Source organism: Medicago sativa, chromosome 5 (genome assembly GCF_051527215.1).
Source record: "Medicago sativa cultivar Bolivia chromosome 5, Bolivia_mono, whole genome shotgun sequence".
Taxonomy (NCBI): Eukaryota; Viridiplantae; Streptophyta; class Magnoliopsida; order Fabales; family Fabaceae; genus Medicago; species Medicago sativa.
In genome coordinates this window covers 31,102,560-31,128,977 of record NC_140753.1, presented here as the reverse complement: position 1 = coordinate 31,128,977, position 26,418 = coordinate 31,102,560, and the positions used below count along the sequence as shown (strand labels likewise).

Sequence of the window (26,418 nt, the reverse complement as noted above, 5' to 3'; positions counted from 1 at the left end):
TAGACGTAAACTGGCGTTCCTAGATTTCCAAAGGCAATGAAGGCCAATGTTCCAGAAGGTCGACCCATCTATGAATCTTAGGATACTCATAACACACTCTCCTTCTCCCCTTGGTAGTTCTACAAACGGGCATCCCTATCAGCGTCTACCTTACCAAGAGGTCGAGGAGAATGGTTCTATTAGGATGGTTCACTCCCCAGAGACACTTGCTTCTCTAATTAATAACTAGTTACATCATAGGTTCAACAAATTTTACTCAATATTAGTAATGTCACCTCCTAAGTACCTACTACTAGGGTCAATTCTCTTTCGGTATCTTTCGTCTAGTTATTAACTACTTACTTCCTAGAGAGGTAGATTTAAATATCAAGATATAAGCATCAATATTAGACCCTGTCACAACCTAAGTACCAAGTCTAGGGTTGTGCTATTTTGAAACAAACTAATCATAATAAAATTTAATAGCGAACAGAAAATAAACTAAAATAAACGACATTAAATTAAATAATTATCTAACAAAACAAATAGAGGTTCGTGTTAGAACCCTAGCCTATAAATATATAGTTACACATGATAACTAAGACAAAATACAAAAAGATAAAAACATACCCTAGAAAAGATAGGAAAAGATAAAACTCCTCTTTGTCTCCTAGAATCGCCTTCCTCTTGAACAACTCCAATTCTGAACGAAAAACTTAAACTAAGACCGAAGAATAGGGTATGTCATTAGAATAAAGGATGTAGTAAATGAGAGAAACTAATGTTGAGTATAGGTTCAAAACATGATGTTGAATAACGAAGAGATGAAATACAGACACACACACACACACACACATACACAAACATACATGATGTTGATTGATTATGATATATTATTTGTTGTATGTTGATGAATAATGTAATAAATGATGTTAATGAATGACAAGTAATGACAAGATGTATCTCTTTTATAATGACGAGTAAATGATGAGATAAATTCTATTGTGGTGTAAATTACTCATGATGTGTTAATGTGTATTGTATGGTGAGTCTCTCCTCATGCATCATATCAGATTTAGAACAATGACGAGAATGGCAAGTGTATGTTCATGAACAAAACTCTGACGTACAAATAATGATGAGTATTAATGGTACCACATGCATATAGTTGATAGGAATGAAGTGCATTTGCATATAACTGATGATGTTTGAACTTGGTGTATGTGATGTGTAAATGATGATGCATATCTTGATGAGTAATTATGAAAATGTCTGTAAATGTTGACGATTGATGTTTTTACTGTTTTTATATTATTCATATTTTCCAAGTATATGTTATGAATTACATTCTCACCCCTTTGTTGTTGTTGTTGTTGTTGTTGTGGTGTCTATACTCGTGGGTACATATACTAAGGACGAGGAGCTCCAATTGCGGGATGTTTTGAAGGTGGCGACGAGAGTTTTCGTCCGTCATTATTTTATTTAGTGAAATTATGTAGTCGAACACGTGCTCTAATATGTAACACTAAGGTCGGTGCATTATCATTTTAATTTATGTTTCTAAAGTTTAAAGTTTTGGAACTTCTGTTTACTTTACCTTGGTGACGAGAACTTAATTTATTTTATTGTGATGTTTGAACTATTCCGATGCTAAACTATAAATATTATCTTATGAAAACGGTTAAATGGCGAGTATGTGCAACACCTTTTATTCAAAGTCGGGGTTTTAGGGTGTTACATAGTTGGTATCAGACCATGTCGGTCCATCTGACCTAAGTTTTATAACTTTATTATGTCCTTTTACGAGACATGTGTGTGAAAACTATATATGCCTAATTCCTTAGTAATTGTCTGATTTATGGTGATGCAAATAAGAAATTGTTGGAGGTAGAAAAGATCAGGCAATTACTGAAGCCTTAGCAACGATGGCACAAACAATGGCTCATGCAACTAAGGTGTTACAAGGGGTGCATGAACATCAACAGGGAGATAACGATGGGTTCTGAGCACTAGGAAGGTTTCAGAAAAATCACCCGCCTACTTTTAAGGAAGATTTTATCCTCTCTTAATGGGCCTAGTAACTTTTCTCCACTCATTAAAATGTTATTACAAAATTACTTCATTTAAACCTCTCTCTAAATACTCATACACCACTGTCTAAAATAATTACCCCAAGTTACTACTAATTCTACCCTCACTCATCAAATGACCATCTAAATAACTCACCACACCAAAATTATTAAAATGCCCTTCAATTTTAAGATCACTAAAATACCCTCACTCATCAAATGACCAAAATGCCCTTAGACATAAAATGACTAAAATATCATTCTCGTCTAAAAATCCACTAATCCCCAATCAAATAAACACAATTAACAAATAAATAAATAATCCTAGCAAAAAATAGAGTGTTACATAAAATATATATTTAGTATTAATATAAATGAAAAATTAAAGATGATTAAGTTTTTTTAGTATTAAATACTATTATAAAATGTATTTAATAATTAATTAATATTAGGGAAATGATAACTTGTGCCCTCAAGGCACAAGTTAAGAAACCAAAATAAAAATATTTTGTTGGAAATTGTGCATTCAATATTCTAAAAATTTAAAATCTTATCTTTCCAAGACAAAATTTATGATTTAATTCCACTTTTAGATTCTTAACTTGTGCCCTTAAGGCACAAGTTAACACTACCCTTAATATTAATATAAATGAAGCATATATTTATTAATCTGAATGAAAGTTTATTTTGTATAAATATTTAGTATTAATACCATTGTTATTTACTTATTTAAAATATGTAAGCTTATGTCATTGGGCCTATCTCAGTCATTGGGCCTAGCTCAACCCAATCAAGTATACAATGATCTTCTACACTAACCCTAGTTTCTTTCTCTCTCATAGCAGCCACACTTTTTTCATAGATCCAGTTTCCCTCTCTCCCAACCGGCACACTTTTTTTGCAGATCTAGTTTCCTTATTCACTTTTCTCATGATCTTTTTGTACAATTTGCTTGTTGTTTCTCATAAATAAAAGCATATAAATCACAATCATCTTATCTTCATCATTTTTATTCCCAGATCACTACTTATTCTTTCCCTTCTTCTCCTCCTTCTTCATTTTGACTGTAAAAAGGATGACTCGTCCTCTTTGACCCAATTTCCCCCGCCCCGCTCCACCAAAATGCGGTCGCTTTCACCGCTTCGTCCAAATGCAACGCTATGGAGCGCTGGGTAGTGTTATGGCTGATTTGACTGCTTCGCGCTACGATAGCAGCCGCAATTGACAACAGATCCGCAAAACCAAACACACACTTAGTTAGAATCCAATTTGAAACAAATAATATATGGCCAAGAAAATATAGATTGCATGAGTTTAACTTGATTCTTCGCTTATTCATACCTAATTTTATCCATATAATTACTTCTCTCATTGACAAATTGTTTTTTTGTTGTTGTTCAGGAACAACTAAGGAAAGGGAAACTCTATTTGTAAAAGGTGAATTTCTTGTTCTTCACTTTTTATATGGATCTGATTTAAACTTTTAAGCTACTGAGGTTATTTTTTCTTTATATTATGGGTTTAATTGCAACTTATATTCACTAGTTTATTAATATTTCTTCCTAGTGATTCAATATTATTTGATTAGTATATGATATTGTGATGTAAAATTCTGCTTGACTTTATGATATTGCAACTTTATTGTGATTTGACAAACTTTTATGTGTTGTTTTTGCTTGTTGATTGTAATCTATAAGGTTTGCTTCATTGTATGACAAAATATGGATATTCGTGTAAGTCGTAGTTGGATGTATAATAAATCAATGCCTGGACTAAAAGTGTATACTCCTGAATTCGTAGAAGGGTTAGATAAATGTGTCTTACATAATCCAACAACTAGGCACTTCAAATGAAAATATTAGGTGTCCTTGTTCTAAATGTAAAAATCTTAAATTCTTAGATCCAAATGAAGTTATATTTCATCTTCATAAGAAGTGGTTTAAACCTGGTTATTGGTATTGTCCGTGTTCATCATGGCACACCTACAGCTAGGATAAGTCATGTCGTAACTAAAACTAGGACAAGTCATGTCTCACCCACAGCTAGGACAATTTATGTCACACCTACACCTAGAACATCTGCTATTACTCCTTCACCCGGAACATCTGAGATTGCACCACTTCCTAGGACATCTCATGTAACACCTCCACCTTCAATAAGAGGTGTAGATTCACTATCAGTTTCACAATCATCTCATTCAAAGGAACCTACCCCAGGAACTAGTGAGATTGTAGCCGCATCAGAGACAGAAAACTATGTTGGAAAGATAACTTTGTTTCTCATTGGACACGGGTGTATATTTACTATATATTATATTTAGTTACTATAGTTAGATAACTTGTTTCTCTTTATTTACTATATATGGTATTGTTCACTTTGTAGATTCTTTCCCTCTTACCCGGCAGCTAATGGTATTGGGGAAATTTTCAAGAGTCATTTTAATGGGTCGTGGCCATCGTGGAAAAAGGTACCTGGTAAGACAAGAGACATGGGGTTTGGAGAGACAAGAGACATGGGGTTTGGAGAATTTAAGGTATGATTTAGTCCTTTTCCTCTCAGATTTTTTTTGGGTTCAATCTCACATACATCTCTTTCTCCCTATTCATTTTTTCTTAACCTCTTCTATCTCATGATGTTGCGTAGTTTTTGGGTGTGCCTCTTTAAAACAATTGATATAAAAATTGATTTAAAAACAACCATTTTACATATATTCTTTTCTTTTTGTTAGCCACCAAAAAAGTAAAGCTAAACAAATTAACTTAGAAAAACTAGAAGTTTAATGTGTAACATTCAATGTGATCAGTTTAATGTGTAACCTTTATTTCAATCTGTTTAGCTATTTTGTTTGTTTTTACGTATAGAAAAAGCTTTCCATCTGTCCACCCGATGATAGATGGGCAAGAAAGAACTTCAAAATGAGATGTGCATTAGTTATGAAAAATAATTTAAACAAGGCTTGCACCATAATGAATAGGCCGAGTTGGATTAATGAGGATATTTGGCCTAGCTTATGTGGGCAAGTCAAGCATATAAAAAGAAGAGAATACAAGCCAAAACAAATTGAGCATCTAATTGTGAAGGGTTGGGTGGGTCCTTTCACAATTGTGGCTTCTAACAACATGCTTGCCCATCTATCATCGGAATAAATTGAATTAAATACAATGCCTTCACACTATCAAAACGAGCATCTAATAATATAAATACAATGCCTTCTAACAACATGCTTGCATATACACAAATTCAATTGAAAAAATATTTTCAAGGTACGCACTAACATCAGTTGAGCCAAAGTCATCTCACTATTAATTTAATACAGAATGAAACTTATATCTTTTTTACAGATATAATATTTGCAGTACAATCCCTTACACTATAAAAAATATAGTTGACATAAAAAAACAGAATCTTGGTCAGCTAGAACACTGTCCACAACTAGTTTTGCATCAATTAGTCCAAAGAGGAGTGCTAATTTATTGAATTTAAATAAAAACTTTTTCAATAAGTGATTATTACATAAGAGCTTACATATTAACCATTTGAACAATAAAATACTCATCATTACAAATAGGAGGGTTAATTTTTTCAAGCTACTACACAAGCTTTTCCAAATATGAAAATAGAGTGCTTATTTTAAAGAAGTTCAAATAAACTAATCCATTAAACAAGAGATTAAGGCTTTTAATTAGAACCATTGTATCCCTGGAATCAAAGCAAAGGCGGAGATTTAAAAATTCATCAATAAAAATATTTAAAAGTATGGAAAGGTATTAATAGCATTTTCAAATCAAACACAAAAATGATACAAACCCTAAAAAATTGGAGGACTTACCCAATGCGGGGAATGTTTAACCAAGTACACTAAAGCAAGTTTAGAAGCATCATGTTCCGTGTCTCTTAAACAAGGGAAAGTCTCCCGGGGAACAAAAGTCTTTCCACCTACGAATAAAGTGCGTTTGAATTGTGGTGCATGATCTGGTCCTTCATTGTTTCTTTTGAAAATAGTAGCTGCTATTTTTGTCTTCTAAACAAACTCCATCAAACGACTCTTTTGTGCTTCTACAAAACCCCATTACAAAATCATTTCACCATATTTATAACTATAAACATACATATAAAACTACATAACAATAAAAACATTCCAGCATATTATAACAATAAAAATATCAACAAAAGTCTATAACATGAGCATTCTATTATATATCATTGTAACAACAAATATATTCATAGCCTGGATTACGAATTGAAAAACCGTAAAAGAAAAGATATTCTCTTCTATAAAAAACTTATGAATGTGTTTATCTTAATTTTAGTTTAAATATATACAAATATATCATTTTCACATCAAACACACAAAACAAAAATATTTTGAACAATCTCACAAAAGCTGGAGGCCTTACTTGTAGGAACAAGGAGTTGAGGGTGTGGTTCATTGGAGAACCTCATTGCAATGAACTCTAAAGAAATGCTACAAACCTCATGCATAGAATCCTTTTTACGATTAAAAGTTTGTTGGCAAGTGAAAGTCTTTCCACCTACAAACACATGCGATCTAAATTGAGGATCATGATCTGATCCTTCATTGTATGTTTGGAATATAGGTCGAGGCATGTTTGTCTTTTGAAAGAGTTCCATCAAACGACTCTTGTGTGTTTCTGCAAAACCCCATTGCAAAACCATTTCATCATATTTATAAGAACAAACATATTCATAAAATCTCAACACGAATATCTTATATAGAACCTATAACAAGAGAATTAAACTATATTATATACCACTATAACAAGAAAATTATTCATAGCCTGAACTACAAAATTAAAAAACCAAAAACAATACTTTCTTTTCAATTTCTTTTCTTTTAAAAAAAAATCCCAAAAGTGTTCACCTTAGTTTTAGCTTAAATGTAATAATAAATTTTTGACACTAAATATTAAAAAAAAAAAACATGTTGAGAAAACCAAAAACCATTGGTGGGATTTATTTTGGTTGCTTTGAATGAAAATTAATTTTAAATTTATAATTAGAAAATCAATATTCAATTTTTTTTACAGGTGATTTATCAAATTTATAACTAGTAGTTTTTCTCAAATTTGTCAAGAATTAAACTATTCAGATTTACAATAATTGATATGACTTGGTTAAAGGAAATTCCAATGCAGTTTCTTTATAGACTTTTTTTAAAATAGGCTTATGGTTTAAGGGATGGGAGTTCACGAGTGACCTTAGAAATTGGGATTCAAGATTATAGGAAAAACAACCATCTTGACAAAAAAAAAAAAAAGCAAAATACTCTCACCATTATGCTTTAGTAAAAAAAGTTGCACTTTTGGACAAAAATAAAAATTGATTAAGATTAAAATGGGCTTGAAGCATATTTCTCAGAGTAACAAAATTTAATTTGAGATTCATTATAGAAAATTGAAAATCATCATCCAAAATAAATTAAAAAGAAACTCATATTGAGACAAACACAAAAGTTGGAGGAATTACGAGAAGATGTCATAGAAACAAGTACGTGATTTAAAATGAAAAAGAAGCTTGTTTTTTTTTAGTGTATGATGATGAATGCTTCTAAGGCTTTATAGAGAGGCATAGAGAGAGATAGTGAGAGAACTAGTATATTATAAAATATTAATTATATGGTAAAAAAATGCAATACAGTCAACCAAAAATTGAAAGGAACTTCTAATCTATTATAAAGTATATGTTTTTTTAGAAAATTATAAAGTATTAGTTATTTGGTCAACAATTTAAAATATTAGATCATTTGACATGTTTTTAGTTTTATATATTTTTGGTGTTAATTTAAACTTCTAATGAGCACATTATTTCTAATGATCACATTATTTCTTCTACCATCCACTTCACACCTCATTCTGGTGTTAATTTGCCTAATGGTTCATATGTTTTAGTTGAATATGCTGGTACAATCCACTTCACACCTCATTTTTACCTTGAAAATGTCTTATATTCACCATCATTCAATCTCAATCTAATTTCCATGTCCAAGTTATGCGCATCTTTATAGTGTTATGTCACTTTTCATGATAATAAGTGTTTGTTACCGGATCTTCCCTCCCAGAAGATGATGGGTTTGGGTGATCAAGTTGAAGGTCTCTATAGATTAGTGTTAGACTTATCTGCTTTTCCTTTGAGTAATTCATTTTCTGTCAATCATGTTTCTACCAATAAAACTCTCACTATTCCATCTTCTACATTAGGTCATTTTCGGCTAGATCATGTCTATCACAAAAGGTTATCTCATATGTATCAATTGTATCCCAATTTAACATTTGGCAATCATTCTAAATTAGTGACGGAAATTTAGTGAGGGAAAACATGAAATCTCTCTCTAATTCGTCACTAAATTTTGTAAACAAGGAATATGTGAGAGATTTTATTTTTTCCGTCACTAATTTCCCTCCTTGATTTTTCTTTTTCTAGTAGTGATATCATAAAGTAATCCAAAAATATATAAAACTAAAAACATGTCAAATGATTTTATATTTTAAATTGTTGACCAAATAACTAATACTTTATAATATACTAGAGGATTAGTAGTGATATCATAATCAATTTTTAATTTTGTAGTTCAGGCTATGCAAAATTTTATTGTTATAGTGGTATATAACATAGTTTAATTCTCTTGTTATAGGCTCTATATAAGATATTCGTGTTGAGATTTTATGAATATGTTTGTTCTTATAAATATGATGAAGTGGTTCTGCTATGGGGTTTTGCATAAACACACAAGAGTCGTTTGATGAAACTCATTCAAAAGACAAGCATGCCTCGTCCTATATTCCAAACATACAATGAAAGATTAGAACATGCTCCTCAATTTAGATCACATGTGTTTGCAGGTTGAAAGACTTTCACTTGCCAACAGACTTTTAACCGTAAAAAGGATTTAGTGCATGAGGTTTGTAGAATTACTTTAGAGTTCATTGCAATGAAGTTCTCCAATGAACCACACCCTCAACTCCTTGTTCATACAAGAAAGACCTCCGGCTTTTGTGGGATTGTTCAAAATATATATTTTTTGTAATCCAAGCTATGAATATATTTGTTGTTGGAGCGATATATAATATGATTGAATGCTCATGTTATAGACTGTGATTGATATTTTTGTTGTTATAACATGCTGGAATGTTTTTATTGTTATGTAGTTTTATATGTATGTTTATAGTTATAAATATGGTGAAATGATTTTGTCATGGGAGTTTGTAGAAACACACGAGTCGTTTGATGGAGTTTGTTCAAAAGACAAAAATAGCTCCTATTTTCAAAAGAAACAATGAAGGACCATATCATGCACCACAATTCAAATGCACTCTATTCGTAGGTGGAGAGACTTTTGCTCCCAGAGAGACTTTCCCCCGTTTAAGAGACGCGGAACATGTTGTTTCTAAACTTGCTTTAGTGTACTTGCCTAAACATCCCCCACATTGGGTAAGTCCTCCAATTTTTTAGGGTTTGTCTCATTTTTGTGTTTCATTTGAAAATGCTATTAATACCTTTCCATACTTTTAAATATTTTTAATGATGAATTTTTACATCTCCACCTTTGCTTTGATTACAGGGATAAAATCGTTCTAATTGAAAGCCTTCGTTTCTTTCTTTAAAGGTTGTGTTTGGATGAGTTTATTTGAACTTCTTTGAAATAAGCACTATATTGAGTATATGGAAAAGCTTGTGAAGCAGCTTGCAAAAATTAACCCTCCTATTTGTAATGATGAGTATTTTATTGTTCAAATGGTTAATGTGTAAGCTCTTATGTTATAATCACTTATTGAAAAAGTGTTTACTTAAATTCAATAAATTAGCACTCCTCTTTGGACTAATTGATGCAAAACTAGTTGTGGACAGTGTTCTAGCTGACCAAGATTCTGTTTTTTTATGTCAACTATATTTTTTATAGTGTTAGGGATTGTACTGCAAATATTATATCTGTAAAAATGTTATAAGTTTCATTCTGTATTAAATTAATAGTGAGATGACTTTGGCTCAACTGATGTTAGTGCGTACCTTGAAAATTTATAGTGTCTGGGATTGTACTACAAATATTATATCCATAAAAATTACATAAGTTACATTATGTAATAAATTGATATTAGTGTGTACCTTGAAAACATTTTTTTGATTGAATTTGTGTATATGCAAGCATGTTGTTAGAAGGCATTGTATGGGACGCCGGTTCATGCTTGGAACTTAAATTTTTTCAAACTTTGTGTTTCTCATTGTGGAAAGTTTGTTCGGGCCGATGAATACGGTGGACAGTGGGAGATTTGACTTTGCTCGTATTCTCATTACCACTACTTCTGTGGAGGTGTTAAATACGACAACAGAAGTCTTGGTTGATGGCTGCCATTATTCAATCAAGTTGGTGGAGGAATGGGGGTGCAATCTCGGTGAAGACGCATTCTTATCGGAGGAAGTTCTTGATCACAATAACGACGATGCTTCACAACATTCAGAGGAGCATGGCTTGGTTACTATGGGAGGGGATGTTGACACTTTAAAAGAAGATTTACATAAGGACTGGATTGTGTTCATGCAAGCTCTTTAAATATGTTACCTAATGTGGACGTGGCAGCACTTCATCAGCTTCGTGGTACATCTAAGCAAGAGGGCAGTAATCCAAATCAGACATCAAAAGCTAGTAGTAAGAAAAAGTGTGCTACTAGTTTCCTGTTTTCTTCATGAAATTTGAAAAGAGTAGCCCGGATGCCCCGCTAACGATAAAAGGGAAATTTTAAAAATATTGAAAAAGCAAGTAAGGAGACAGCGTGCTAGATTATTATCCCATTCTAACAAGTCCAAGGGTGCTACGAAATCTCGAAAACATTGTCCGATACTTCTATTTCTTCCGTTAATAAAGATTGGGAGCATTGGGTGGCTTTACAGGGTAATAATAAAGCAGTGGCTAAGGACTTGTGTGGTATTAGGGGGTTTGATTGGTCTTAAATACTCAGGGGATAATACGAATAAATTTAATGTATTGTCTAAGGAGGGTAGGAGGAATCTTAGAGCGGAGGTTGGAAGGATTTTGTCGCAAGGGGAGTGTTTACACTAATTTTTGGTCATGTAAACTTCATTATCCATCAATGGCTTAGGACCGGATAATGTCTTTTTAAAGAGGTCGTTCAAGTCTCGCGGTTTATGATATCACTTCATGCATTCTGTAAGAACAAAATTATTGTTCATTTTTATGTTAGAATTGCTTCCAACATCTTTTAATATTAAGTTTTCTCATGAAAACATAATAGAAAATACTCAAATGAGCATTCAAAAGAAGAAGAAAGAAAAGAAAGATGAAAAGAAATGCAAATTGCAAAAGAAAAAGGAAAATAAAGTAAGAACAGAGCAATATTATTAAATTGTAGGGAGATGTAAAGGGTGATTGGAATCCATCTCTGTTGGCCCCTGAATAACACCGTCGAATATGAACCTTTCTTAGCTGGCCTAATGATTGCTAGAGACATGGGAGCCAAAATGATTCAAATATGCACTAACTCTCAACTCGTTGCCTCCCAAGTTACAGGCGAATACCATGTAAGGGAGGAACACTTATAAGAGTACCTCTAACTCGTACAAGCCAAAATGAAGGAATTAGAATTTGTGTAAGTGGTACATGTTCCACGCGAAGATAATGGCCGAGCAGATATTCTTTATAAGCTAGCAACCACATGGACTGCCAACGGGAACAAAACAGTCATACAGGAAGTCCTTACAGGTGGAAGGAACTTTATATAAACGAGGTTTCATCACACCACCAATCAAGTAACTCGGGTCGATCGAAGCTCAAGAGTCCCTTGTTGAAACACATGATGGCATATGCTGGCAACATCTTGGAGCCAAGGCTCTCGCCCAGAAAGTCTTACGAGCAGGTTTCTTCCTGCCTACCATGCTAAAGGAAGCTAAAGACTACGTCGCTAATTGTGACAAATGCCAAAGGCATGGGGACATGAATATCGCCCCTCTAGCCGAGCTCACTTCACTAGCTTCTCCCTGTCCCTTCGTATGGTGGGGTACAGACCTTCTGGGACCCTTTCCCAAGGCCGCTAGCCAACTAAAATACATAGTGGTGGCAGCGAACTACTCCACAAAATGGATTGAAGTTGAAGCTCTAGCAAAGATCACAGCGAAAATGTACTCTGTCTCTTCAAAAGAAGCATCCTAGCAAGATTCGAAGTAACGGACCTTGTGATCCCAGATTAAGGCACTCAGTTCACCGATCGCAAGTTTCAAGTCTACCTAAAAGATTTGAACATCAAACATAGTTTCACTTCTGTCGAACACCCACTAGCAAACAGGAAAGTAGAATCAGTGAACAGAGTAATTCTTCATGGGATATGTAGAAGGCTAGATGAGGCCAAAACTAACTGGGTAGAGGAACTTCATACAGTCCTATGGGCTTATCGAACGACCCCTCATTCAACAACTGGCGAGTTACCTTTCCGTCTCACGTATGGAACAGAAGCGGTCATTCCCAGTGAGCTCAATGAGCTCAACTAGGGAACTAGCGCTAACACTAACTTCCAAGCCAACGTTGAGATCCTGCAAGAGGAGCTTGAATTCATTGACGAAATCAGAAGTGAAGCGGCCCTAAAAGAGTTAGCGCTAAAGCAAAAACATAGCCGCTTGGCATAATAGAAGGGTGATAAAACGAGAATTCGAAGTTGGCGACCTCGTCCTTCAAAGAAATCAGAAGGAGTCTGAGGAAGGGAAACTCATTGCTAACTGGGAGGACCCTTACAGAATTTAGATGAAAATAAGGATGGGTGCGTACGGGCTCAAGGACCTTGTAAAGGGTTCAATCCCTAGAACTTGGAAAGCCAAAAAGTTAAAGAGGTATTATAGCTAGAAAGTGATCATGCTAACTGCTCTATTGTATATACAACATAACTAAAAGGCTCCCGCAAACGAACTAAACACTCTTTCTGATGAGCACCTACAACGGAGGCAGGCAGTCGTGCCACTCCAAATCCAAAAATCTTTAAAGGACAAATGAAATATACATGACAGAATCATCTGGTCCTCAATATATGTTTGCTTACAGTTGCAACATCACTGTTTGACATGTTAAGTAGAACCCCAGCTCGCGATGGGTGATTCTCGCATCTGGGCATTGAAATTAAATTAACTTTTTCGTTCGTTCACCATTTTTCAATCCAAACACATCTTCGAACACACATTCAGATTAAAATGTCTTGCACATGAGTGCTTCTAACGTATACCCTGCCTAAAGGTTAAACCGTTCACTCTCGGATCCCCTTGTACAATAACACACAAGTATTTTCTTTTTGACTTACGAAATAAAATACATGGGGAAAGAAGGGCAACATCTTTAAGTTAAACAATAATTTAAAGACTAATTGAATGCTTGTTACTCACCGACCTCAACCCTCGTAAAGACACCAGTCATCACTCATTTTTAACAAAGTAATGACTGTCAGGGGGAGCCCTTATCCTCGACCTACTGAATCTACTTTTGATTTAAAATGCTTAGTTATTCGAAATTGACCCTACATGTATACATCTAAGTCAAACATCTACTACGAGGGTAAATATCGATTACTCTTAAAACTTACGAGGACATCAATCGCACTCAACCCTTAGAAATTTAAAACGATTTTCAAAAAAGATTAAAGCCTCACGCAACGAGCATTCAGATCGTACATTATTCTTAGAAAATTAAACATTCATTTTCAAGCAAGATATAATAAAGATACGACAAAAAATAAAGCAAACATAAATTACGAAGTACGATGCTAACCATGAAAGGCACGCATTGTTATGGCACAAGGCCGGTTATAGCAAGGACAAATTGTTAAAAAAGAAAAAAAGAAAATTACAAGGCCATCTAGGCTTATGCGTCATCAACATGCCCATCTTCTTCTTCTTCTTCGCGGGGAAGGGACACCAGGGCTCCATTCTCCACTTACTTCAGGTAGCAGATCCCTTCGACTGAAAGCTCGACATCGGGGTTCACTACTTTCACTTGATGCACCGCATTGTTAAAACCATGAATGGCCGCACAAACAAGGTTCCTTTTCCAGCTCCTCAATCTTGTCCACCATGCCACGACGATCCAAACCAAGCAGATCTTCAGGCTTTACCGAGCAAGGACCAGTGGCTTCACGAAGGGCAGCCTCAGAATTCCTCTTCTCCTCGGCCAACTTCCCTTGAGCCTCCCTCAGCTGGTTTAGGGCCTTGAGATCCTCCTCAGCTTTCTTCTCCAGAGAAGTAATCTTTCAGTCTTTCTACTCGGACCCCGTCTTCAAACCAGCCAGGTCAGCTTCCAGCTTTGCCACCATGGCCACAACATTGTCCCGCTCCTTCACAGCCACATCCGAACGGACAACATCCTCAGTAAAGGAATTGTTTAGAGGCACCGCAATCTCAAGGGCCTTCATCGCACTAATGATTCCCTCAGTCATCGCCCTACTCGTGCCAACGACTCTCAGGTCATGAATGACCTTCAATTCAGAGTCACTCATGAAAAGGAAGGATTGTGGGTCATACCTATCAGGCTCATGCCATACGCTCGACACCTAGAACAATTCCACCTTACCAACTTGAGGCTTCTCAGGGCCGACACACGCTTGCTTGCCTTTGATCGCTTGTGTCACTTTCCTCCTTTTGAGGGGAACCTCAACCTTCTCAACCTGCTCGTCATCTAACACCTCCAAAGGAAGAAGAGAACCAGAGGTACCAATTATGTCCCTCTAAACAAACCTTTTCTTGCAGCCGCCTCGACCGACCAACTTCTTGCTTGATTTCTTGATAAGCTAGTGCATATTTTGCATTTTTCCTGCGAACAAAAGGGTCAGAAAGTATGTTAGTAATGAGACTTAAAAGAAATGTAGCAATTCAAAATACTAAGATTAACGATTCAAATGTTTATCAAGAAATTCGATCAGATTGCTGGATAACACTAGGTCATGAGTATTTATCAAACGGGGTTCCATCACCCGCTTCCCCTTAGAATCCAACACGGGTTTCCCGTCCTCGTCCATCACCTCGGCAGGCACGAAGGATTTAACATAGCTCCATAACTTATTGTGATCCCCTTTCCCCTTCTCCGTCAAACGAGCATAACTATGACCAAATTCGTTGGGCTCTTAGTTAAGGTGGTCCTTACACCAGTAAAAGGGAAAGAGAGGGACATGAGCGAGGGTCACACCGCCATCGGCTCGGGACCTTTCATTCGTCGTCAGCATATTTTGGAAGGCGGCCTCAGTTTGCGGCCGCTCAAAGAAAAAACACTCCTTGAAACTCTTGACCTTTCCGACAAAAATGTTAAACATGTTCATTTTGTCGGAGGGAAACCCAACCTTGCCCCCTCCTTTCTGTATTCCTTGCTGAACTGTGAAGAGGGTAAAGAACAAATTTTTGGAAAGAGTGATCTGAACCTTCATAATAGAGTAAAAGTTCGGATGCAGTTGTGAGAGAAATAACTCTATCCACTAGAGCATGCTTCTCTGAAAGTTGGCGAAGGCGGAAACCGCCACCATTAAAGGCGGAAACCACCATAACCAGTGTAGCCATAACCGGAACATGCAGAAACGCCAGTTTTACATAAAGTAAAACGAGAATGCTAAGAAAAAATGAACCTATTAGATGTTGAAGACGAACTTAGTTTGAATGTGGGTAGTTGAAGGACTAAAATGCACTGAAAATTCTATCTGAAAACTGGAACTTTTGGGTTGCAGAAATACGAAAAATGGTTAAAGTGTTTCCAAACAACATTTGAAACTATTTATATCCTCTTTGCAATCCTTCCGAAAATAACGAGTTCAATCTGGTGCAGGCTTTCACATACAACCCTTCACAAGACAAGTGAAACAACGGTTCAGATCGCATCTTCTGACGCATATATCTGTCATGATCAAACCCATCAGATTTCCAAACGTCAAGATAAAATCAACGGTGATGATGAAAACTTTGGAATAGACACCAACACTCAAGGATCTAGGTAATCAAGTGCATTGCTAGCTTTTACATGTGGCAGTCAGAAACCGAAGATCATGTCCCCTCAGTCTCACCCTCTAGACATGGGCATTAATTAGTAAATGACAAACGACTAACTCTCTAACGAGGGAATCTTTTGATCATCACATCTCTTTGTACGGTAGACAGACACATAAAGACGAACTTACCTCATCTAAACAACGTGGCTCGCCCCACATGCCATCGGTCGAGCATGTCAAAGATTCTAGCAAGCAGATCTAATAGCACGCTTGGGGACATTCCAGACACGATCGATTCAACCGTGGCAGAATTTGTGCGGAATACCTTTGTGAGCAGCATCGCTCCATCACAGGTATGCTCATCGCATGATCATCGCGACCATGGTAGAATTTGTGCGACATACCTTTGTGAACAGCATCGTTCCATCGTAGGTATGCTCGTTGCATGATCAGCTCGACCATGGTAGAACTTGTGAGGCATATCCTTGTGAACTATACCGTTCCATTGTGAGCATGTCAACTCTATCACAAGCACTTACCATTGGAACGAACTTGTTCCTCGCACATCCAATAAATCCAAACAAACAGAGGTTATCATCTCTAAAGAGCTCCCACAAGCAGTCCCCCTTCTTATTCAAAGTCATCACTCTTTATCAAGAGCAACGACTTGGGGAGCTACTGTTCTGGACCAGTCAAACCATTTAGGCCCATTTACATATGCCCAATACAAACAAGTCAAAATTCTGGATTTGGAAAATTACTCACAACACACCCCTTCCCCGCGAGGGGGTGCTCGGAGCAAAGGAGACTTGTTCAAATGAACAGTAACGGTCACCATCATGGATCCCGCGAATCTCTTCTCGGCGGTTACATTTCCTACGAATTCGTAACCGCGCGAGCACACGTGTGCCAGACAACGGCTCTGCAAGCACATACCTCTATATAAAGGGGACTCTTAGCAGTCCCCAAGGTTAGAGATTCTACTCTCTCTCTCTAAAACTTTATTCTGATCTCATATTGACTTGAGCATCAGAGTGTTTGCAGGTACACCCCCCGCCGTTTCAGTTATCAACTGACACATTCTACCACAATTCATCCATCGTACAAAACTGTACCGATAGTCAACTTCTGATCAGGTATGATCGATCACTATAAATAAGATATAAGGATTTAAATTGACAAATTTTTATATACTTTAGAAATTAATTAAATTGATAAATTTCATATAATTTTAATATTGTTCTAGATTGACCCAAGACACGAGATCCTCCTCATGTTGGTCCAATTAAACTGAGATTCAATCCAATGAAACCTTTCCGCCACTTTCCGTAATAGTTTCAAAGGCTAACTTCTAATCATAACGTCCTCTCATCAACTCCACAACGATTCATTGTCTATGCTCGACACAAGTCACATTTATTATTAGTACCCCAAATTAGGGACTACTAGCATAAGTTTTTTTTGACAAAAACAAAGCGATATTCATTCATTCAAATCGATAGAGTACATCAGATACAAACATCGCTAAAAACGTAAAGGGTGAATCTGCGAACAAACTCACAACAGCCAAGTTAATAGCAACGTTGACGCCCAAATCATTTGTTGAATTTGTAATTGACTGATGTCGATCTTTCAATAGGAACTAAACGAACACCTCGACAAGACACGAAATCAAACACCGCACAAGACGACGAACAACACAATGCCGCACTTAGACGACGAAATCACAAAAAAACACAAAAGAAGAAACTTGATCTATGTGAAAACCACTTATTTAGATTGAAAGAAAAGAGAAAAAAGATGTAGAAGGGGTGATTCTAGGTCAAAAAATGACTTAAAACCACCCCTTATCGATGAACGAAGGGGAAAGAAAGTTTAGAGAGAAGTTGGAGTTTCTATCACTAGAAAGTTTAGAGAGAAGTTTGTCCACTAGACATTGATGACTACTAGCATAATTATATAATGTTTTTTTTTAAGCAAAAGAAGGGGTGCAGAGGGGTCTCCTGCTGCAGAACCCTAATCATATATAAAAAGAAAGAAGTACAATGAGTGAGGGGGACAAAACCAAAACCCTCAAGAAAATTAAAAGCGGAAACCAGAAAGAAAACCAAAAAAGAAGAGAAAAGAGACCCGCAAAAGAGCTAGTGAGGCGAACGGCTAGAAGTACCAACGTTGAAACATTTGCTCGCTTCAGACTGCTGCTTCTTGCTCTTCTTCTTTCTTGGGACCACAAGTTGAAAAGGTTGGCATGTGTCTCTTGCTAAATCAACAATCTCTTCTTTCTGACCTATGTTAGCCCAAGAATCACTCAAAAAATCCATAGTTTGTTGAGCCACAGAAGGAACAACTCCTAGAACTTGCATATCATGAATAACATTTGCACTAAAGTTTGACAAGTTAAGGTCTGTCCCAACTACATAATTATTTGTTCTCAATTCCTGCTCAAAGTTATCGAGAGTATGATCATTACCGTAATCCATATCAGTCACCGCATCACACCAAGGGCCAGTGATACGCATATCAGCAAAAGAATTGCTCTGTTGGTTCCCATTATGTGTTTTAGCCAGAGCTAAGGTGTCTTCCACCTGCACAACATGCACAGGAAGAGTTTCAATAGAAATGGAAGATGTCTCTTCCACAAACTTAATAACATCTCATACATGTATTGTAGTTGCCAACTCTCTAGACCTTATAATATCAATAATAAGTGGATCCTCATCTACAATGATTTTGCTGCCTCCTGAAGGTTGCACAATAGCATCAGTTTTTTCAACCTCATGCTGTCCAGCCTCCTGAGGAATGGGGTGCTTCACAATATCAGATGCCTCACCCTTGTGAGCATTCTCTTTTTGTTTCTTAACAACTTCTTTGGAGGCATTATAATTGTTATGCAACCACTTGCATTGACCAATGGAATGACCGATTGTAGCACAATTGTTACAGTAATCAGGAAGCCGTTCATATTGAATTTCAACATAAAAGGAAAACCCTTCACGTTCAACCATGATTTCATTAAAAATTCTTTTGGAGAGATCAAGATCAACCAAGATCCTTGCAAAATGGCCAAAAGTGCGATTCTTAGTCGCATTATATAATGTAGAACTAAGTTAAACAGACAATGATAGTTTCTGAATTAAATTAATAGTTTATTCATATTTATACGATAGTGTTATATATTTTTATCCTTATGTTTGATTATTTCATTCTCCTTCTACCCAAATCAGCCCATAATACTGATTTCCACGATATGAAGATTGAAACCCAACACTAACCTTTGTATCTGATTGAGCTAAAACTCTTTAATTGTGTAGGACCAAGAAACTTTCATCACTTTGAATGTAAACGTATTGAGTCGTGTCATAATCTTTTGGGTTAATTAAATAAATGGTCCTTGTAAATATTCAGAATTTTGTTTTTAGTCTCTATAAAATAAAATCGCACTTTTTAGTCTTCATAAAATTTTCCATCATTTAGTCCTTATAAAATTTTTCCATCAGCATTTTTAGTCCCTAAAATGCTTAAGAAAAATGTCACAGAAACTAAAAAGTGTGATTTTATTTTGTAGGAACTAAAAACAAAACTATGAATATTTACAGTGACTAAAAACTTAAGTAACCCTGATCTTTTTGAAAGGGACAGACATGGAATCTTTTGTATAAACGAATTGGCTTTTTGGAGACAGCTGAAGACCTAGGAAAGTTTGTTCATCCGCCCAATAAAGATATCTCACGCCGATCTGATTTTTCAATCCAAAAGAGTCTTAAGTCCCATAAAAGATTAAAGAATTCAAAGTCTGCAAAAGGAAAATAATATGAGGGGTTACGGACTTCCCAAACTATTTCTTTTTAACATTTGGTTTAATGTCACTTAATATATTTAAAAATAAAAAAATTAACGGCATTTAAAAAAATTTAATTTTTGGATTGAATAAACTTTTGAAGTAAATTGAAAATTACTAAGGGTTTTTCTAACATGTGTCATCTTGCACTGATTGCGCAGGATAATGGGTGATTAATGCACTACTTGGTTTTTCCAAATCTCATTAATGAGACTTTATTTTAAAAATTGATATTTTCTTCTTCTCTCCTCAATTAACTAGAGCACAATAAATTAGCTTGACTTTTCTCATAAACCGTCTCTCTCTCCAACTTTTTCCTGAAAGGCTCTCTCTTTATTCTCTACTCAATTTTTTAGCTGCTTTTTAACATTATGCCACTCGACAAGTTTCTATGCCATAACCAGTATCACAGGATATGTGTACTTGCAGAAAAGTACGGTAAGGAATACTAGGATTCTAGGGTTTGGACTGATGATTAGATCCCTTGAGAATGCTCTCAAGAGTAGTATTTATAGCCTGTCATGGGCTTGGGTTTCGGTTGCTTGGTTCCCAAGCAACAGGGGTATTCATGTATTTTAGGCGGTTTCTAGAGGTTTCTAAAAGCCTAGAAGGGCGGTGCCTCAAGGCGAGCGCGCCAGAGTCTCAGGAGCCCTTCTGGAGGGCGCCTGAGCCTTTCTGGAGGTCTTAGAGCCTTTAGGAATATTATGACGGTTCACAGCCCCCCAAGCACGAGTCTTGGGACAAGGCGAAGTGATGACAACATGGGACTGGACCTTCTAGAGGTCATTAAGTCTTTAGGAAGGTTTTGGTGGTTCACAGCCCCCCAAGCACGAGTCTTGGAACAAGACGAAGTGTTTGAATTTGCTTAATGTTTTGTTTTTAGTACGTATGTGCCTTTGGGCGTTGTTGTCCGAACTTGGAGAGTCCCCCTAGGGTGATTTTACGTTTTCTTCGAAGACCCCCAGGGAGTATATATTCGAATTGTTTTATAGGTCGACCTCTCACAGCCCCCCAAGCACGAGTCTTGGGACAAGGCGAAGTGGTTTGTACGTCGTGACGAGTTGACTTCTTTATGGCGATTCCTCATTAAATTTGCGTCGATTTTGTTTGCCGAATTCGTTTTGGAGATTTACATAAACAATTTTATTACTTTTGATGCTTCGGCGATTTTCAACGATTTTGAATTGTCGTGCTTATTTTCTTATATGCTCCGGTGACTGTGTCACCTCAGATTCTCAACATTTGGCGTCGATGTTCCGGCGACTTTTGTCGGCTCGGTTGACCTTCATTTGTTTGGCGATTTGGAGACTTTATTTTTCCATTCTCTTGTTTTTCTAATGGAGTCGATTTGCAGATTTTCCACCTTGCCAGAGCCTTTGACGTTTAGGGCACTTGTCGATTTGTAGATTTCGTTGATGTCGTAGTAGTAGCACTTTTTTAATAGCACTTCCCACTCTGAGGGAAGGCGTGCTTCCCACTCTGAGGGAAGACTTTTTATTTTACACTTCCAACTCTGATGGAAGGCGCTTCCCACTCTGAGGGAAGACTTTTTATTTTACACTTCCAACTCTGATGGAAGGCGCCTCCTACTCTGAAGGAGGACTTTTGCTTCCCACTCTGAGGGAAGACTTTTTATTTTACACTTCCAACTCTGATGGAAGGCGCCTCCTACTCTGAAGGAGGACTTTTGCTTCCCACTCTGAGGGAAGACTTTTTATTTTACACTTCCAACTCTGATGGAAGGCGCCTCCTACTCTGAAGGAGGACTTTTGCTTCCCACTCTGAGGGAAGACTTTTTATCTTACACTTCCAACTCTGATGGAAGGCGCTTCCCACTCTGAGGGAAGACTTTTTATTTTACACTTCCAACTCTGATGGAAGGCGCTTCCCACTCTGAGGGAAGACTTTTCTCTAAGAAGGCTTTAATCATGCTTCCCACTCTGAGGGAAGGCTTCACTCTGAGAAGGCTTTATCCTTGTTAAAAACCTGCAAAACAAATCTCAAAGTTTGATAAAGGTTAGGATAACTTAGAGTTTCATATTCCTGTTCTTAATGGCGGGACAATTGCTTCCATATGCATTATGGCGTGTTTGTTTGGCGAGTACTCTCCTTTCGTTAATCTTGCCTTTGGCGGGCTTGTTTTGCCTCCCAAGCCTTATTTATCTGAAATATAACAATTCTTCAATACTTCCAAGAAATCAATATCATAAGTAAAGGAGCCTTTAATCATATGCAATCATACTTAATGAGAACTAACTATTCTTCTCTTATTAACTCGCCCACATTTCTTACTCCTCTTCTTATTCTTTCTCACTCCACAACTTTCTTAATTATCTTCTGATATTTTTCTTTCTTCTTATTAGATTGGAATTAATTCTCCAATTCAACTTTTGTCGCTTCTCTTAAATCGAAACTCACTTATTCCTTTCTAAATCTGACGTAACTCGCCGCTTCATCCTTCTTCTTTTATACTTCTCCTCTTAAATTGGACTTGGCTCGATTGATATCTTATCTTCTACTCTTCTTCGTGATCCTATCATATTTGAATTAACTCGGCTCATATTTTAATTTTTACACACTCTCCTTATTAAATCGAAACTAATTCTTTTATTCGACTCTATCCCCTTACTTCTTGCTCGCCCGAACTTGGTACTAATTCTTCGTTAAAGTCCTTTTATTCTTTCCCCTAACTCGCCCAATATGTATATCATACTCCCCTAACTTGGAATGAATCCTCCATCTTCTACTAAATTGAAACTAACTACCCTTCTTGTTATCTTATTCTTTTGCTCCTCATACACTCACTCGCCCACCAGAATAAATATTTTTGCTAAAACAATGTGTTAGTGAAGGATAACAGCATGTCAGTTGACAGTCCACATATCATGTATATGCACCAAAAAATAATTACAAAATAAACAAAAATCGATAAGAGCCTTCAAAATATATTTTCTCAAAATATATTGGGCAAGACACTTTCTTCAAAAACAAAAAGTGGAAATATAGTCTCCAAATATATTGAACATAAAATTTTCTTCAAAGCAAAAAGCGTAGATGTATTTTCTCAAAAGATATTGGAAACATAGAACCTGGTATTTTTTCGAAAAAGAATTCTTTCGAAAGAGAATTGCTTCCTGGTGGGAGAATCACTTCAAGAAATTACGTGTGGGAGAATCACTTCGAGAAAGTACGTCGTCGCCAAGATTTTGAGACTTGAATTTGGTTTGGTCTTGCTGGCCATCATCTCCATGTCTCTTTGAGGTCGCCGCTAGGTCCAAGGGCGTCATGTGCAGCTCCAAATTTTTTTTTTTTTTTTTGATGTCACATGCAACACTATAACTTGCAAACTTCGTTGTGAAGCTCGTGCTGATATTCGCCTCATCTTTCTCGGTCTTCCTTCCGTATGCACTCCCCAACATAGAATTGGTGCAATAACTCTGACGTTGTTGGCGGTTGAGAGAACAACAACGCATTTCTCTTCATTCACTGATAACCGGGACGATGGAGAAGAGAAATTGAGTTTGTTTGTTGAATCTTGAGGTCCTTTAGAGAGCGGTCACGATGTCAAGAGATGATTCCATCGCTAAACAGGTCCAAAGTATGTGTATCCTCCTTTTTCGTGTGATCCTGAATCGCTGGCAGAAGCTGTAGGCCGAGGGAAATAAGGAATAACAGCATGTGGCATCAAAGAGCTGCACAAAAACGCCTCTCCAACACACATGATTATAATCGATTGACCATAGGATGCAATACACATGATTATAAGATTGAAACACATTATTCCCAAAGTAATATGTAAGGCATGTTATCTACGATATAATCAAGTTCAAACAATAACACACTTTATATTATCTATCGATTATGATCATAACATGAATATACAGTATATGTATCCATAAAAATAGCCAATGATGATGTAAAACAAGAGAAGGCATACGTGTATATATACAGAACCACATTTATATGATTCATATCTCCTTATAACAAATAGAACGATTATATAGAAGTACCAAATAAAAAATGGGAATGCAAAGTAATTGAAAGGTTAAGAATAACTCCGTGTTTCATCTTCAAGCTCTTCATGGCAGGATCTTTCTACATTTTATTCTGGCGTGGTGGCGGTGATTTCTTCCTTTTAATGTCGCCCATGGTGGGTGGTTTGTTTGCCTCCTGAACTTGATTAATCTGAAATATAACGTTGCTTCCGAACTTCCAAAATAAAGGCGTCTTAATCGTACTCAATCCTATTTAAGTAAAACTAATTACTCGTTGTCTTCTCTTATCTAGCTCGCCTGTACTTTGTACTCCTCTTCTTTTTCCTCTTCATTCTTCTAATTAAATATCTCGCCCATTAACTTATCATTCTCCTATTGAATCCGAAGTAACTCGCCCACTCCATTACTCTCTATGCAAATATTTCCTTCTACGAAGTTGGAACTAAGTTTTCTAGAAGTAGTAATATATTTAAGGATGAAAAGTCCAATCTATTGATTCAACATATTAACTATTATACTACTGATAGTGGCGAGAATAATAACAAAGTGAATGTAAAGAGACATGTACTTCTATGTTAAATTCATAATACTCCAAAACTGTTAACTATCTAAAAATTTCTTCCAATCAATATAGATTTTCTTCGAATATATTGGGCAAAATAATTTCTTCAAATCGAAAGTGTAAATATGTTGAGAAATAATGTTCTTATCTGATGGTGATGGGGCGGGGTATTCCTTGCCGAGTCAACTGCTCATCAAACCTCACGCCGCTTTGTTGAAATCTTCGTTCCACCTTGTTTTGTAGAATTCTCCGGACAAAAACATCAACATATACTTGAACAAGTCATGTTAGCCACTTTTAAACCAATTAACAAAAAACCTTTTGTTATTTTTAATTTATATATATATATATATATATATATATATATATATCTATATATATATATATATAGAAACCGTGTGGTATTCATGGTATGTGAGATTTTTCAAAGCCAAGACATTAACTCAATTCAATATAGTCTGCTTGATGACGACGCCACGTTACAAAACTTAGCTTTATATTAAAAAAGGAAAAGAAACGACATAGCATGCATGTGTAATATGCAGAAGCATAACTAAACTTAAATAGATACTGATATCGTTGCCATCTTTGTAAATTAAAACAACCACATACTTGATATCGCGAGTAATAAAAAGATATAACCTGGGACCTGCTTTGATCGAAGGTTTTGTCTGAGCTTTTGATGCGGTTTCCGCAGAACAAGCAACAAAACAAATCGGACCAAACGATTGCACAAGAGTCTTACGATGTGAAACTTTAAAGAAGGAAGAAACAGTAACTCATCGGCTAGATGGATTGATGACCCACAAGCTGATGATATCTTTCATCACCGTGATGTCTGACCGATTCGATGACGACGTCGTTGAGGCGATGAAAGGGCAAGGGTGTTTCCAAATCGCCGTTAGGGTTGCGATTCAGAGGTGAATTATAATTTTAAATCGCGATTAGGTTTGCGATTTAGAGGTGAGGTGTGGTCTAGGTTAGTTTTACCGGTTCCCACAGACGGCGCCAACTGTACTTGCAGAAAAGTACGGTAAGGAATACTAGGATTCTAGGGTTTGGACTGATGATTAGATCCCTTGAGAATGCTCTCAAGAGTAGTATTTATAGCCTGTCATGGGCTTGGGTTTCGGTTGCTTGGTTCCCAAGCAACAGGGGTATTCATGTATTTTAGGCGGTTTCTAGAGGTTTCTAAAAGCCTAGAAGGGCGGTGCCTCAAGGCGAGCGCGCCAGAGTCTCAGGAGCCCTTCTGGAGGGCGCCTGAGCCTTTCTGGAGGTCTTAGAGCCTTTAGGAATATTATGACGGTTCAATATGCCATTGATTTTGTTTTGTTTTTTTCTTTAAGTTCTTATGTAGATTAAATAGACAAGGGGTGACTCCATTTGTTTATTATCATTTATTGTAATGGCCTTGTATATTGAATTACCATTATCAATTTCTCTGCAATTTATTATAGGACTAATTTGATGAAGCTTCATGCTGGTTTTGTTGAAAAGCATCCATATGTCGTAAAAAAATAATATATATATATATATATATATATATATATATATATATATATATATATATATATATATATATATATATATATGGGATTTGCTAGAACACACCCACTAGTTTTTATGTGGGAGTGTTTTAGCAAGCTACACCTTAAGGTGTATTTAACTACTTTTTAGTTATAACTTGCTAAAACACACCTTCTAAAAAATAAGTGGGTGTATCCTAGCAAATGCCTATAGGAGTTGCTAACATCCACCCACTTATTTTTTAGAAGGTGTGTTTTAGCAACATTCACCTTAAGGTGCATTTAACAACTTTTTAGTTATATCTTTGCTAAAACACACCTTAATAAAAAGTAATGGGTGTATCCCAGCAAACCCCTATATATATAGCCTCTTACATTCCTGGCTAATTGCACACGCAAAGATGGCAAACAAAGCAAGGCATGATCATCACTGCACCTGAATTGTGTTTATGAGAAAAGCATAAAAAATAGGGGAG

General features: G+C 36.2%; 1 protein-coding gene and 1 long non-coding RNA gene across 2 annotated transcripts; both read left to right on the top strand.

Annotated features, from left to right (window-relative positions):
• Positions 1-3,954: 3,954 nt before the first annotated feature.
• Positions 3,955-6,891, top strand: LOC146921747 (uncharacterized). The gene is made up of 3 exons (XM_085711375.1): positions 3,955-4,340; positions 4,431-4,581; positions 4,910-6,891. The coding sequence occupies exons 1-3, from the start codon at positions 3,955-3,957 to the stop codon at positions 5,192-5,194; spliced, it is 822 nt and encodes a 273-aa protein (XP_085567501.1). The 3' UTR covers positions 5,195-6,891.
• A 1,854-nt stretch (positions 6,892-8,745) lies between these two features.
• Positions 8,746-9,900, top strand: LOC146921746 (uncharacterized). The gene is made up of 2 exons (XR_015012227.1): positions 8,746-9,497; positions 9,628-9,900. It is a non-coding gene; the product is annotated as an uncharacterized LOC146921746 (long non-coding RNA).
• Positions 9,901-26,418: the final 16,518 nt, after the last annotated feature.

Excerpts from the sequence above, each read along its gene's own strand:
- LOC146921747 (XM_085711375.1), top strand. The coding sequence starts at position 3,955 with ATGAAGTTATATTTCATCTTCATAAGAAGTGGTTTAAACCTGGTTATT. Across the intron at positions 4,341-4,430 it reads TTGTTTCTCATTGGACACGG|ATTCTTTCCCTCTTACCCGG; the intron begins GTGTATATTTAC and ends TTCACTTTGTAG. Across the intron at positions 4,582-4,909 it reads TGGGGTTTGGAGAATTTAAG|AAAAAGCTTTCCATCTGTCC; the intron begins GTATGATTTAGT and ends TTTTACGTATAG.